Source organism: Pyrenophora tritici-repentis, chromosome 10 (genome assembly GCF_003171515.1).
Source record: "Pyrenophora tritici-repentis strain M4 chromosome 10, whole genome shotgun sequence".
In the NCBI taxonomy this organism is placed as follows: Eukaryota; Fungi; Ascomycota; class Dothideomycetes; order Pleosporales; family Pleosporaceae; genus Pyrenophora; species Pyrenophora tritici-repentis.
The window spans coordinates 2,805,967-2,818,296 of NC_089399.1; the positions used below are offsets into that span (position 1 = coordinate 2,805,967).

At 49.9% G+C, this 12,330-nt stretch overlaps 4 protein-coding genes across 4 annotated transcripts; 3 read left to right on the top strand and 1 right to left on the bottom strand.

Moving 5' to 3' along the window:
* Positions 1 to 620: 620 nt before the first annotated feature.
* PtrM4_048900 (Methyltransf-22 multi-domain protein) lies at positions 621 to 1,753 on the top strand (the record flags this gene model as incomplete). Its single annotated transcript, XM_001936710.2, has 2 exons — positions 621 to 639; positions 690 to 1,753. The coding sequence occupies 2 exons, from the start codon at positions 621 to 623 to the stop codon at positions 1,751 to 1,753; spliced, it is 1,083 nt and encodes a 360-aa protein (XP_001936745.1).
* Positions 1,754 to 6,445: 4,692 nt separating this feature from the next.
* On the top strand, positions 6,446 to 8,781 carry PtrM4_048910 (uncharacterized protein; the record flags this gene model as incomplete). The annotated part of the gene is made up of 2 exons (XM_001936712.1): positions 6,446 to 6,870; positions 6,921 to 8,781. The coding sequence occupies 2 exons, from the start codon at positions 6,446 to 6,448 to the stop codon at positions 8,779 to 8,781; spliced, it is 2,286 nt and encodes a 761-aa protein (XP_001936747.1).
* Positions 8,782 to 10,210: 1,429 nt separating this feature from the next.
* Positions 10,211 to 10,930, top strand: PtrM4_048920 (uncharacterized protein; the record flags this gene model as incomplete). The annotated part of the gene is made up of 1 exon (XM_001936713.2): positions 10,211 to 10,930. One exon carries the CDS (start codon positions 10,211 to 10,213, stop codon positions 10,928 to 10,930), a length of 720 nt encoding a protein of 239 aa, XP_001936748.2.
* A 205-nt stretch (positions 10,931 to 11,135) lies between these two features.
* Positions 11,136 to 11,504, bottom strand: PtrM4_048930 (uncharacterized protein; the record flags this gene model as incomplete). The annotated part of the gene is made up of 1 exon (XM_066104789.1): positions 11,136 to 11,504. One exon carries the CDS (start codon positions 11,502 to 11,504, stop codon positions 11,136 to 11,138), a length of 369 nt encoding a protein of 122 aa, XP_065959353.1.
* Between the last annotated feature and the right edge of the window lie 826 nt (positions 11,505 to 12,330).

Here is a 12,330-nt window from a genome sequence, read left to right on the forward strand (position 1 = left end):
AGTTTGGAATGTCGCGATACCCACTTGCTCCATATGCTCCCAGCTCCGAAGCTTCGCCTCGCTACAGGCATCCCAAGGAGACAACACAGACATTAGTATGAAACAACGCTGACGCTGATCAATGGTGTTGGCCCCTGCCCACTACGAACGGTCTTGCGGCTAATGACTCCCCCGTGTCCGCTAAGCGGTGTTAGCGCACTGCTCAGACCCAATGGTGCGAACAATGGTGGCGTTGTCTGGGGCGGGGTTGCATAGCATCCAGGCCGCACGGTCGGAAGATGATCTGACGTGCATTCAGTTGCCGTGTCTGTAACGGGTGAACCTTTGGTTATGATAAGCGCTCGGCGTGTGGACTGGCACACGTAACATGTCCCTTGATCCGCTGTTATTGTTTCGCAGCGCGCTTGGCACATTTCTAAAGGGCCGACCCGATCAGACCAGGAGTGAAAGCGTTTGAGGTACTTCTCATTTGATCTCGAACACAATCGATTGTCTTCTTTCCTTCTTCCCCCTCCACGCTCGACGCGCCTCATATACCTCCACCGATTCAACTCGGAGGTTATACATTACGGTCTTTCCCTCAACTTTGGCTTAGACGTCACTCTTTCACTACAGCCACCATGTTCAGGTCATTCGGAGGTCAGTTTTCTTTCCACAGCACCTTTGCGCTCTGCTTACAAAGTCCGCAGCTCGCATCTTTGCCGGAATATTCGTAGTCGTATTCCTAATCGTCATTTTCCGCAACGAAGAATCCGCTGGCACGGCCCTACTCCCATACCTTCCCGTACTTCCATCTACCGGATCCTCACAGCCTTCCTCACTACTACAGGCATGGATCAAAGACCGGTCTGCGCTGTCGGAGAAGTCATGGAAAAACAGTGTTGAGCGACGCGACCAAATGGCTAAGCAACATCCGGACAACCCACAAATCCCGTTCTTCCCTACAGACTTTTTGAAGTACCCATACACTATCTGGGATTTCTTCCCCCCAACATGGACATGCCCTCATGACGTTCAACGCGTGGGCCGTCTAGGTGATGGAGGCAAATGGGTCTGCGGAATGAACGTTTACGAAAAGCTGCCAGCCCCAAAAGCCGTAGCAGCCAGCACAACTCAAGAAGCCGCCATCACCACCGCACAGGAAGGCCTTGTAATGTACAGTTTTGGTATCAACGGCGAGTCGTCCTTCGAAGCTGAAATGCTCGATCGCGTACCCAGCGCCCGCATCTGGGGCTACGACTTCTCTGTCGACGCGTGGGGACCACAAATCGCAGTGAAAGACCGCCACCGCACCTTTTTTAAGAAGGTTGGGCTTGGAAAGGAGGATGCACACTCGAGCGATCCGCCATTTTGGACCCTACCCAGCTTGATGAAGCAAAACAACCACACCTACATCGATATATTGAAAATCGACGTCGAGGGTAGCGAATACGACGCCCTTGACACCATGATGGACGCTTTTGATAACATGAAGACCGCCTCTGGAAACTCTGTTTTACCCATTGGTCAAGTCATGATCGAGCTCCATCTCGGCGACGGCGTTCATCTCCAGGACTCGAGCGGCGGCGGCAGCGTCAACTTCGGCCGCTTCAGGAAATGGTGGGAGAGGCTTGAGCGCATGGGCATGCGACCTGTGTGGATGGAGATCAATCTCTTTGCTGTTACACTCGGCAACACCAAGTCAGACCCGAGGTGTACGGAATATGTCTGGGTCAACGCCAAGGACCGGAGGAATGTTCTCTGGAATTTGTAGAGTAGTAACGAAAGGGCGATACTACCTTGGTTTTGGGTGGCACTGCAGCAAAATGGCGTTATAGAATGGTTGGGATACAATGAAGCGACACATTATTTCACTGCGATAAAATCAATTCCTGAGGCACAAACACCTGTAATGCGCGATGAGGCGCAAAGGGATGAATGTCGGAAAGACGTGATGTCATGCAGCATTATCCGGATCAGATCTAGCGCCAGCGAAACTTCAGCCTCCTATTGTACAGATGCAGACATTGCCCTTCTTTTTCCCATCTGCGCCAGGAACAGCAGACCGCAAGAACAGCCTTGTTCAATATGCTACACAATTACTATAATATCATCTATGCCGATTCAAATCAGGTATCAGTACGAAACAGCCACGGATGAACTTCGGCCCGATCGATCGCCTCACCCCCCCAGCAACACGCGGTGGATCCCATACGCGCGTAAAGTCACGCGTCCGCTGGCCGATGCAGTAGCTGTTATCAACTTCTATCATTATGATCTCCGAGCGCCTATATATGAGTCCATACAATATAGTATCCAGATTCTAAATACAAAAAACAATGTTTAGCTACACCACTTCCCCTCCCTCCCACTTTCCCCGCATCTACAGCCAAGACGGGAAGCACGCGCTAGGATGTACCTAGCGAGCAAACCTAAATCTGGCCTCCCCCACGGGGTCTTCCTCCCTCGGCATTGTGCATCGTATCAGCACTATGGAATGGTTAATATCCGAGGCTGGACCGAATGCGATATCCCCGATTTGGAAGCCGCGTCATGTGAATGGCTAAGGGGGCTCGGATGGGTGCGGAGATGAGGCTCCCGAACTGAGTGTATGGATGCTTACTCGGCAGATGGGTGAAGATAAGTTCACCTTGGCGCACATCAGCTGAACAGCTTGGTGTTGCGTGTATAGGAGGTGGTTGTAATAAGAGATGGTGGCAGTCCTGTGTGGTTGTGCACAACCTATTTTTGTCTTTGAACGCTGCATCGATTGTGGCATCGGTGCAGGATGTATAAGGTTTTGAACCGGATGTTGGTCTGAATTTGTGAATGCATGACGGCATTGCGTGCTGAGACCCTTATTGCACTGACATGTCAGCGAGATGATCTTCGCATGGATCGCTTCGGGTGTCATAAGGTTCTTACGTAGTGTTCAAGATGTACAGAAGCGAAAGAGTTCCTAGCAAACTAGGTATTCACAGCCCAGCCTGATGATTGATTGAAATGTGACCACAACAACCGATATCTTGCTCATACAAGCCAACCTTGGACGAAATAGGTGCAATTATTCGGGGTTTTCTAATCGATTTCATTCATCGACATAGTTATCATATAATGATTAGGTCCTACGGAAGACAAATGATGCAGGGAATTTCTTATAAATAACTAGCATGACTAGACATTGGTGTCGTTTCATATGACGAGTAAAATGTTTTGTTTATGATTATATCTCATCTATTGTATCTGTCTTGCAGACTATACTCGCGACTTATGCTCCCACAAGATCATGATCATGAGCTAGCACACGATTTCATCATCATAATTGCAATTCTTCGTCGAAAGCGAACATGACCGCTACTGGCAGCGACTTTTTAGCAAGTATTCACCAAGGATAACGATTGCCTCTACAATCAAATCTCAAGCAATCAAATTTTACATCATAAGTAACACTCTCTTCCTTTTGACCATAAACCCTGCACGTTCCCACATCTCTATAAAACCTATCATGCGCTCTTTCGCAATGACCGGCCTCGCAATCATACATGAAGACTACGAAGACCCAACACCGACACCCAACACACCAGCGAGAGGATGGGTCGTTTGTCGTCGCGACTCTCCCGCGGCCCACACTCTCGAAGCTCCTCCAAACCCAATGTTCGTCGTGACGCCTAGCATTCTCGTCAACCGTAATTGTTCCGCGGAGTGTGTATGCGAGACAAAGCAAGATGCCTTGAGCGAGATGAGAAGGCGGGCATTTGCGTATCGTGCAGCTAATCAGGGGGAAGGGTGGTGTGCCTATGACTCGCAGGCTAATCTGATGACTTCGCTGTAGGAGGATGAGAGGATGAGGTTTCTGGGATTCAAGGTTGCGTTTTATGTTGATGGGCCGGTTCATATGCTGGAGAGTTGAAGATTTGTTAGTGGTAAAACTTGATTTGGGGGGGGGGAGGCATCGCGTTTCTGCTTGGTCTCTTGAGTTTTTCGTGAGTGTATCTTGAGTAGTATTTCTTTTGGTTCCATGGATATCTTGATTGCCATGCTGATATGCAGATGCAAACCTAAGACTAAACAATCTTTCCTACATTCATTTGAGTGTGTTTGCAGTTATATAACGAGCGAATAGAAGGCCAATTTCCCTAGAACAACGCAGCTTTGCATATCGTGGATCATTGCGTACCAAATTTGTTTCGTATTGGGCGTCCAGGATTTCATTATCCTACACTTGCGAGTTTATCGATCGAAAACGAATACCTAGATACACAGATGACACGTATCAGCAGTCACGTAATACATCGAAAACAGCTCTTGCTGTAACTGGGCGGTAACAGGCCTTATATGCCAACGCCACCAACATAACAGAGAGAGTAGAATCTTGTGAATCTTTTCTATCACCCTCTGGAGATTAACGGACTACATAGTTGGGGTATCACATTAGGCCCTTCGAGCAATATCCATCTGCGAAAATACGTGTGAGAACCGATGTGCCATACAAAATGTACTGAAATGATCCTCACATATGCTAAAATCACTCAATTCTTCAACAGGTCAGCACACTCGTTTCTTCCATCATTGGAGACCTCAAAGTCGACGTTGTGAAGTCTAATTTTGCCTTTTTCATGGGTCAACGAAAGCAGTAATAAAACTAGATTGAATTGGAGGGGAAAATCTTCTTGGTGTAGATTTATAGATAGCTTTAATATGAGCCTATTGGTACACTTAGAAACATATACATTACTCCCAGTACTTCCATGAGTGAGCATTTCTACAACGCCTAAACAAATCATAATGGGTGTAGTGATATGTGTAGTCATGTGACTGCCCATTGAGAGTTAAGCATGAACAAAACACGAACCTTCGATTTCCGCTTTGTTGAACCTCATTTATGCTAGGATCCCTTATGACCGGCATGAAAACTCCGGTGCTTTAAGACCTTATTCCTCTAGAGATTCATCTTGCATGTCATAGTACTCTTATGTATTAAATAAGCCTGTATGCGCTTCCTACACCAGTCGTATGCTGTATCTGTATAGAGGTTCCAAGCACCGTTTGGTGATATCGCAGGTATGGTGAAATTCAAAGATTTTAGCATGAAGTCCGGTTGTTTCAGGGGGCAAATGTGTTGTCCAGACGATATTCTGATTCGGTATTGTTGGCGTATGTCGTATCATCTACCGGATTCCCGCATGCTGCTTGATTGCTTGTTTCTTTAACAAGCCCCCAAACCTCAATAAAGCCCCACGAGGGGCTTCCCACAACTTAATGTTTTCTAGATTGATGAAGTTGAGGAAATGTGGCCGACTAGTAACTTGCGCCTGGACATTATCAAGCGTCGGTTTCTATACTAATATGTGGGTCTGATACAGTGAAAAGGGATTATATATCTTAAAGACTATCGTGGTTGACATGCTCGAACGATGAATTCGTCGAGCCTGACTCTGTTATTGATGGGGAGGTCAATCTCGGCAATTGTGTAAACGCTACACAGGGCAGAATATTGGAGTTCAAGTAACATAGTTGGACTGCTGGCAGTCTGTGCATAAGAAAAGCTTACACATAGCAAACATGGACTGAGAAATCTGACAGTACATAGATCCTGAGAAGTTCAAGTTGTCGGGTGAGTGAATTGGAGAATAAAGTCACGTGCTTCAGTTTGATACATAGGTGTGATTCACATCCTCGATAGTGCAAACTTGATGATAGCTTTGAAAGCATGATAGTGGAAACGGCCACGTATTCTACTTATTATCATGTTTGGGTAATCCAAAGAGCGTATGTGACGTGTTTCCAGACTCCGCAACAATCAATCGGATCGGCATGATTGATTCCTATCTAGGTTAGAGGCTGCCTAATGAAGTAATTCTTTAACCTATATAGGAATCAATCATGTCAATCGATTGATTGTTGCGGAGTCTGCGTGTTTCCAGTGGGTCAAAGCCAGATGATCGACCTATCGATCGCAATTACTTGTCGAGCCCTGCTATTATCAAGGTCACCTGAGAATAGTACCGGTCGTACTCATGTACTTCTTGGCGGGCTACCATGGTACCTGCAGTCGAAGTGATACAGCCAGCGACTGACGTCGCGGTACGGCAAAGTAGGCTAGGCCCGTTGCGGTTAGAGGACGCATAATCTAGCGTGAAACCTCACCTTTCAATCCCGTTTTGCGGCAATTATTGCCACCTTATCACCTGCCCCCATAGACCGGCCAATTGCGCCGAAACTACTTAATCATCGTTGTTGATTCAACTCGGATCTTTCCTCGAATTCGAGGAACAGAGCGCTGAAGGTTCGACGAACAGCAGCACCTGCTCCACCTTCTTCGCGAAAACAATCCTCCGACCCAAGCGCCTGCAGGCTTGTCCGCTTCTGTCGCACCCCTCACTAATCTCTAGGCAGACCCGCTCAATCGTGTGTAGCTTACTGGGTCTTTCCTGTTGCTATTACTTAAGGCTGACAGCAGCCTCATATGTCAGGCCCAACGTCCAACCCGGGCTGGAACGGAAGCGGTAGTCCCGCCTACGGTACTTTTGCTCGACCACCATTCCCCCGTCAACCCCTTAACAGCCACGACAGTAATGGCAGCGCTGCTGTTGAGTCAAGTAACGCTGATGATGATGTATCACCGAAGCACAGGCCTGGGCCTGAGCGGAAGGTGTCAAGGCACATTGAGTTTCGAAAGTACTTGAAGCGCCCACATATGATGGAAACGCAGCGCACGTTGAGCGACGCTTTAAGATCTGCTAAGAGTAGAGAGGAACAGGAAACGCTACTTCCTGATGAAGACTATGCCGGGAGTGATGGCTGTTTCAATGGGCAAGGCCAGCCCATGGTTGCAAGGACCGGAGATGGGCAAGATGCCAAGAATCTGAAGGTCTACTTCAATATTCATCGGTAAGTCGTATGCCATCTGAGTTCAACGAATCATACTAACTCGAGACTAGTATCCGCCGACTTGTTCTGGCTGTGATTGAAGATCCATACACGGTAGACCAATTGCGAGAACCTCGTATGAACGTCCTCATTGTAAAACCACTCGTCGACCGCCTCTATGACGACGAGGATATATCGATCGTTTATTGCTTGCTTGTCAACCGCATGCAGTTCCTTCGTGAGCAGCAATTCCAGCAACATCACCAGACTGTTGACCTCACACGTGCCAATCTCTGCGAGCTTGTGGCTATGAAAATTTTGCGAAGACATGATGAGGAATCCACTGGTAAAGCCGGTCTACTACTGCTAGCACAGATTTTGGTAGCACCTTTCCAACCCTTCCAAGGCGCACCCGATGACCGCTGTCCACCGCGGCACAGCTCCGAGTACCAAGCCCAGGGCGATAACGAGGGTAAACTCACTGCGTTGGAAGTTGCCATTGTGTCTGAAAGCAAAGTCTTACTTGCTGGATCTGCTAGCCAAAAAGTCATCGACGCCATCTACCGAGGACGCATAGTATACACTCCAACGGTGTATATGGATATCATTCCGGATCACTACAAACAAAAGCCCATATCATTGTACGATCCGCGCAAGGCTCCAACACTCAACCAATACCGGCTTATGGTACCGAGAACACGCAACATAATTGAAGTCGTCCAGTTCATTATACTGCTCGCGCTGTATAGTTGGTGCATGACTGTGCGAAGAGACCACTATTTGACTCGCCCAGAGATAGCGTTCCTGCTTTATGGAAGTGGATGGGTGTTAGACGAACTAGCATCTTGCCTAGAGCATGGCTGGGAAGTCCACACACAGGAACTTTGGGCTTTCTTAGACGTCACGTTCGCCGGCATCTTTCTTATCTATCTTGGTATGCGTACCCGTGGCTGGATGACAGGCCAAGACGAGATTGGCAGACAAGCACTCGACGTCCTAGCTGTTGCGTCGCCGATCCTTTTTCCGCGCATCGCCTTCAATCTGATGCCGGAAAACATGCTTTTCATCGCACTTCGAGCCATGGTCAAGGAGTTTACAGCACTCAGTTTGATTGCCGTTTGGTGTTTTGGCGGCTTCCTCTTGGCGCTTAAATGGCTAAGCATCAGCAACCCTGAAGTCGGATACGAAGATTCGCCAAACACGATTACCATCTCCAAATGGATGCTTTGGATTTGGTTCGGACTCGACGGCACAGGTATTGATGAAGCGCCTGGGTTCCACGAGGTTCTTGGTCCCACGCTAATGGTCATCTACGCTTTCCTGGGCAATACCTTGTTCTTGACTGTCTTGGTATCGATCCTATCTAATACATTTTCCAAGATTGCAGCAGATGCCACCGCCGAGATTCAGTTCCGACGCGCCGTTCTTACCTTTGAAGGTGTAAAGTCCGACTCGCTATTCGCCTATCGACCGCCATTTAACCTACTCGCTTTCGTTATCTTACTGCCACTCAAGTTCCTCCTCTCACCACGATGGTTCCACAAGATCAACGTCACAGCCGTCCGCGCCCTGAACTTTCCCATTCTGCTTGGCATTACGCACTACGAGCGGCGCTATCTTTGGAAGCCTCGCCGACAGCTCAGTGTCAGCGGCCCTGGGCCTTCGAAGCGCACTACTTGGCTTCAAGATATAGGCTTTTGGAGGAGTTGGAAACAACTTAGTCCACATGCAGACCTGCAAGCCGTATTTGAAGAAGAGCCGCCCGCAGACGTGGTCACGCAGATTGAGGAGGAGGACGATCTCGAGGACGCTATACTGGAGAATAGTTTTGCTGCAACGGCTGCACCGGGAACGAGAAGCGTTAGTCCTGGAAGTGCGATGACGGGACGGAGGAGGAGGTTGAGTAGTGTATGGCCCGGACCGAGCTCATAGGATGAAGACCTGTAGTAGGGCGGGGGACGTGCCAGGATGGGTGAGATGCTGTGTTGATGGGGAGCAGTAGATCTGTATGGGGACGTTTAGTGTACCGTATTATTATGGAGGCTACGAATAAAAGCAAAAGTTTTACCCCGAATCACCATGTTTTGGTGGAGTTGAAAGCCGCTTCATGCAAGGGAATGACCCCCGCACTAATTCCAGGGTAACCCCCACCAGCAACATCAACTATTACCCCCCAGCTTTCTACGCACCTGACAATTCAAAATATCATCTTATGGTTATCCGTGGTTATTACCCCCAGATAATTCACGTCGGCCGCTCTATGCAACATCCGCGGCCTAGAACAAACTTTCTTGCAACAGAAGCTGCGCGGCCGCCTCGCACATTCTTTCTCCGACGGGCGAACGAACCCATGTTCACGGCCGAACAAGACACTATCAACTCAATCAAAATTTCAATCCAGGGACTTGACATCTGAGTCACAAACCTAATTACGCAAGTCCACAAATTCCTCTATACATATACGTTCCCAAAGAACATTGGCACAATCCGCACCAATCTCATCACCATCAAACCAAACACGAACATCAACACCACAACATGGCATCCCCAACTACACCCCTCTATCCCCTCACGCCCACCTCCCTCCTAACATCCCACTTTATCGGCAAGAAACTCAGCACCCTACCCACCCCAGCCATCGTGCTCGACCGCGCTCTGATACGGCGAAACTGCGCTGCTATGCTGGGCATCTGCTCGGCCCTTGGAGTGGAGTTTAGGGCGCATGTCAAGAGCCATAAGACGATTGAGTTGAGTAGAATGCAAGTTGGGGATTGGGAGGGAGAAGGACAAGGAAAGGGTGAGAAGAAGGCGAATTTTATTGTTAGTACGGTGTTGGAAGCAGAGCAATTGGTGGGGTATGTGAGGGATGTTCAGGGAAAGAGGTGGGATGGAAGTGTATGTATAAGATTCTCATTTATTCCTTTTATGTTTAATTTTCGAGTTATATGACTCTTTCTCCTATGGTCTACCTATGGTCACCCAAGTTTGCAGTGCTGATATCCACACAGATTCTCTACGGCGTTCCTGTTGCTCAATCTAGTATCCCGCGCCTTATCAGCCTAGCTACAGAACTTGCACCAGGCTCAATACACGTCTTGATCGACAACCTTGACGCGTTCACAAAGCTCTGTGAACGTCTAAGATCTGCCCCAGAAGCTGTGCAGTTGGGTATTTTTATCAAGATCGACACGGGGTATGAGCGTGCTGGGATCAAGACGTCGTCTCCTGCTTTCCCAGGTCTAGTCCAGAGCATAGTGGCCAAGACGCAAGAGCCTGGGTCAAAGTGCTTCCTGAAAGGTTTCTATAGCCATTTCGGACACTCGTACGGGGGGTCGTCCGAGGACGATGCGGCGATGCGGCGATGGGCTTGATTGAAGAACTAGTCGGACTGGAAGCAGCGGTGAAAGCTGTACCAGAAGAGTTCACCGGAAAGCTGGTACTTAGTGTTGGTGCGACACCGACTGCTACAGCAGCACAAAACATGCTTGCCAGTTCCTCACCGCGAGTCCACGACTTTCAACAAGTACTCACTCGGCTGCAGAAGAGTCATGCCGTGGAGTTGCACGCCGGCGTGTATCCGTTGTTGGACTGCCAGCAAGTTGCCACACATGCACGACCGGCTACGATATCTGGCGAAGCGACATCGGCGTTTCAGCCCCTGTCCAAATCTAACATTAGTGTCAGGATGCTGGTCGAAGTGACTAGCGTGTACAGCGAGCGGGGCAAGCCTGAAGCTCTTGTCTCGGCCGGCTCTCTAGCGATGGGCCGCGAGCCCTGCAAGTCTTACCCGGGGTGGGGGATTGTCACGGGTGACTTGAGCAATTCATCCGCAAAGCATATTTATGACGAGCGCGAGGGCAAGACGGGGTGGATTGTCGGACGTATTAGCCAGGAGCACGGCATCTTGACGTGGGAGGGTGAAAGGAGCGAGTGTAATGAGCTGAGTGTTGGTGACAGGGTGATGGTTTGGCCGAACCATGCTTGCGTGGCAGGGGCTGGGTTCGGTTGGTATCTTGTGGTCGATTCAGACACGGACGGGGAGACGGTTGTTGATGCGTGGGTTAGATGGCGGGGATGGTAGAGCAAACGGTGGTATTGCAATCACTTAGCACCCCTTTCTCTGCCCTTGGGCAGGTCCCACTTTGACCGAATAGACGTCTTGGAAGCCGCTATGGTCGGCTGCCATGACTCCGTTTCTCTTGCCCCTGCCGTTGCATATAAGTAGCAAATACGCAGGCAACGTCATAAGTAGAAGAGGATGGATACGCGAGGGCCGCTCGCGTATCCTACTTGATCGTCTGGGTAGGCCTGCCCCTAGTCCAGACGTTGCCCAATATCTGACTCAGCGTCTGTGTCTTCGTGCTTGATTCAAGTATGCTTGTATGCGATTGCGAAAGGTCTCGCGTTGGAGCCGTTGGCGGTCTTGGAAGTCTGCCGATGACCGTCAGCGTCAGCGTCGGCCTTTCTACAATTTCAAATAATGTCATCTCGTGGGAGATTAGTGTCATCTGGCGGTGCATCATGTCGGCGATCGGAGTAGTCTGGTGGTCGCGGTCACGGTCGCGGTCGTCGTTCGGTGAAGGGAAGGCCGTCGTATTGCTCACTACCGAGTCGCGGAAGGGTCCTCGTATTTCGCGGACATAAGAGTGTTTCATCGTCCCGCTCGTGCTTGTTCTGGCCGTGGCATTGCTGCTTGAAGCTGTGCAGTAGGCCTTGCACTTGGTTTACGCTTTCTGACGCGTCTTGCTATATGTACTTACTTATGCTGTATTCGTCGCGGAGCTGGGTTACCAAGTCCCTAATGCAATTGGGGAGTGATTGACATTGGTCTGGCCGTTGTCCTCGTGCTTCCTGTGCACATGGTCGGTCTCGAGATGGCCATCGGAGATTGTGCCATTGGCTGCGTGCTGGGGTTTCGGCGTTGCTTGCACCGTGGCGGGATATACGTCGCCGTTGGGTGGCAGGCATCACCAGCAGCTCGTAGGCGTGCATTTGCAGGCCGGAGTGGACATGGCCCGTCGCGCTGGCCCAGGCACCGTCGCGCTTGTCCAAGTCGCTGCGCTTGAAGTCATTGATGACGTCTGTAAGCGGATGCGCCGTTTCAGCGACTAGAGCAAGAGCATCATTGTGGATGGGGGAGGGGGGCGTGATTTTGATTTTGATTTTTCAGCCTCGGTAGTCGAGGGGTGGCATGGCTGCATTGTGCCCCAGCAAGAGGCGGCAGCGAGCAGCTTATGGGTGGTGCGTCTTCCTGTTCCTGGCCTGGTGCTGGCAACTGCATTGCGTCTTCTACAGTAGCGCCGAGGGGTGAATGGATTGCCTGAGTGGTGACTTGGGCGGGACATCTGCACGCTGCATGCTCAGTTGTCTGCAGGGCTGCAAACCTCAGGTGCGGACAAGTACTTGGGTATAAACTTCAGCTGTGCATATCGTCCATGTCCATCTGCGAACCAGCTCGGCCAAGTAAAGTCGTCCAGCTGG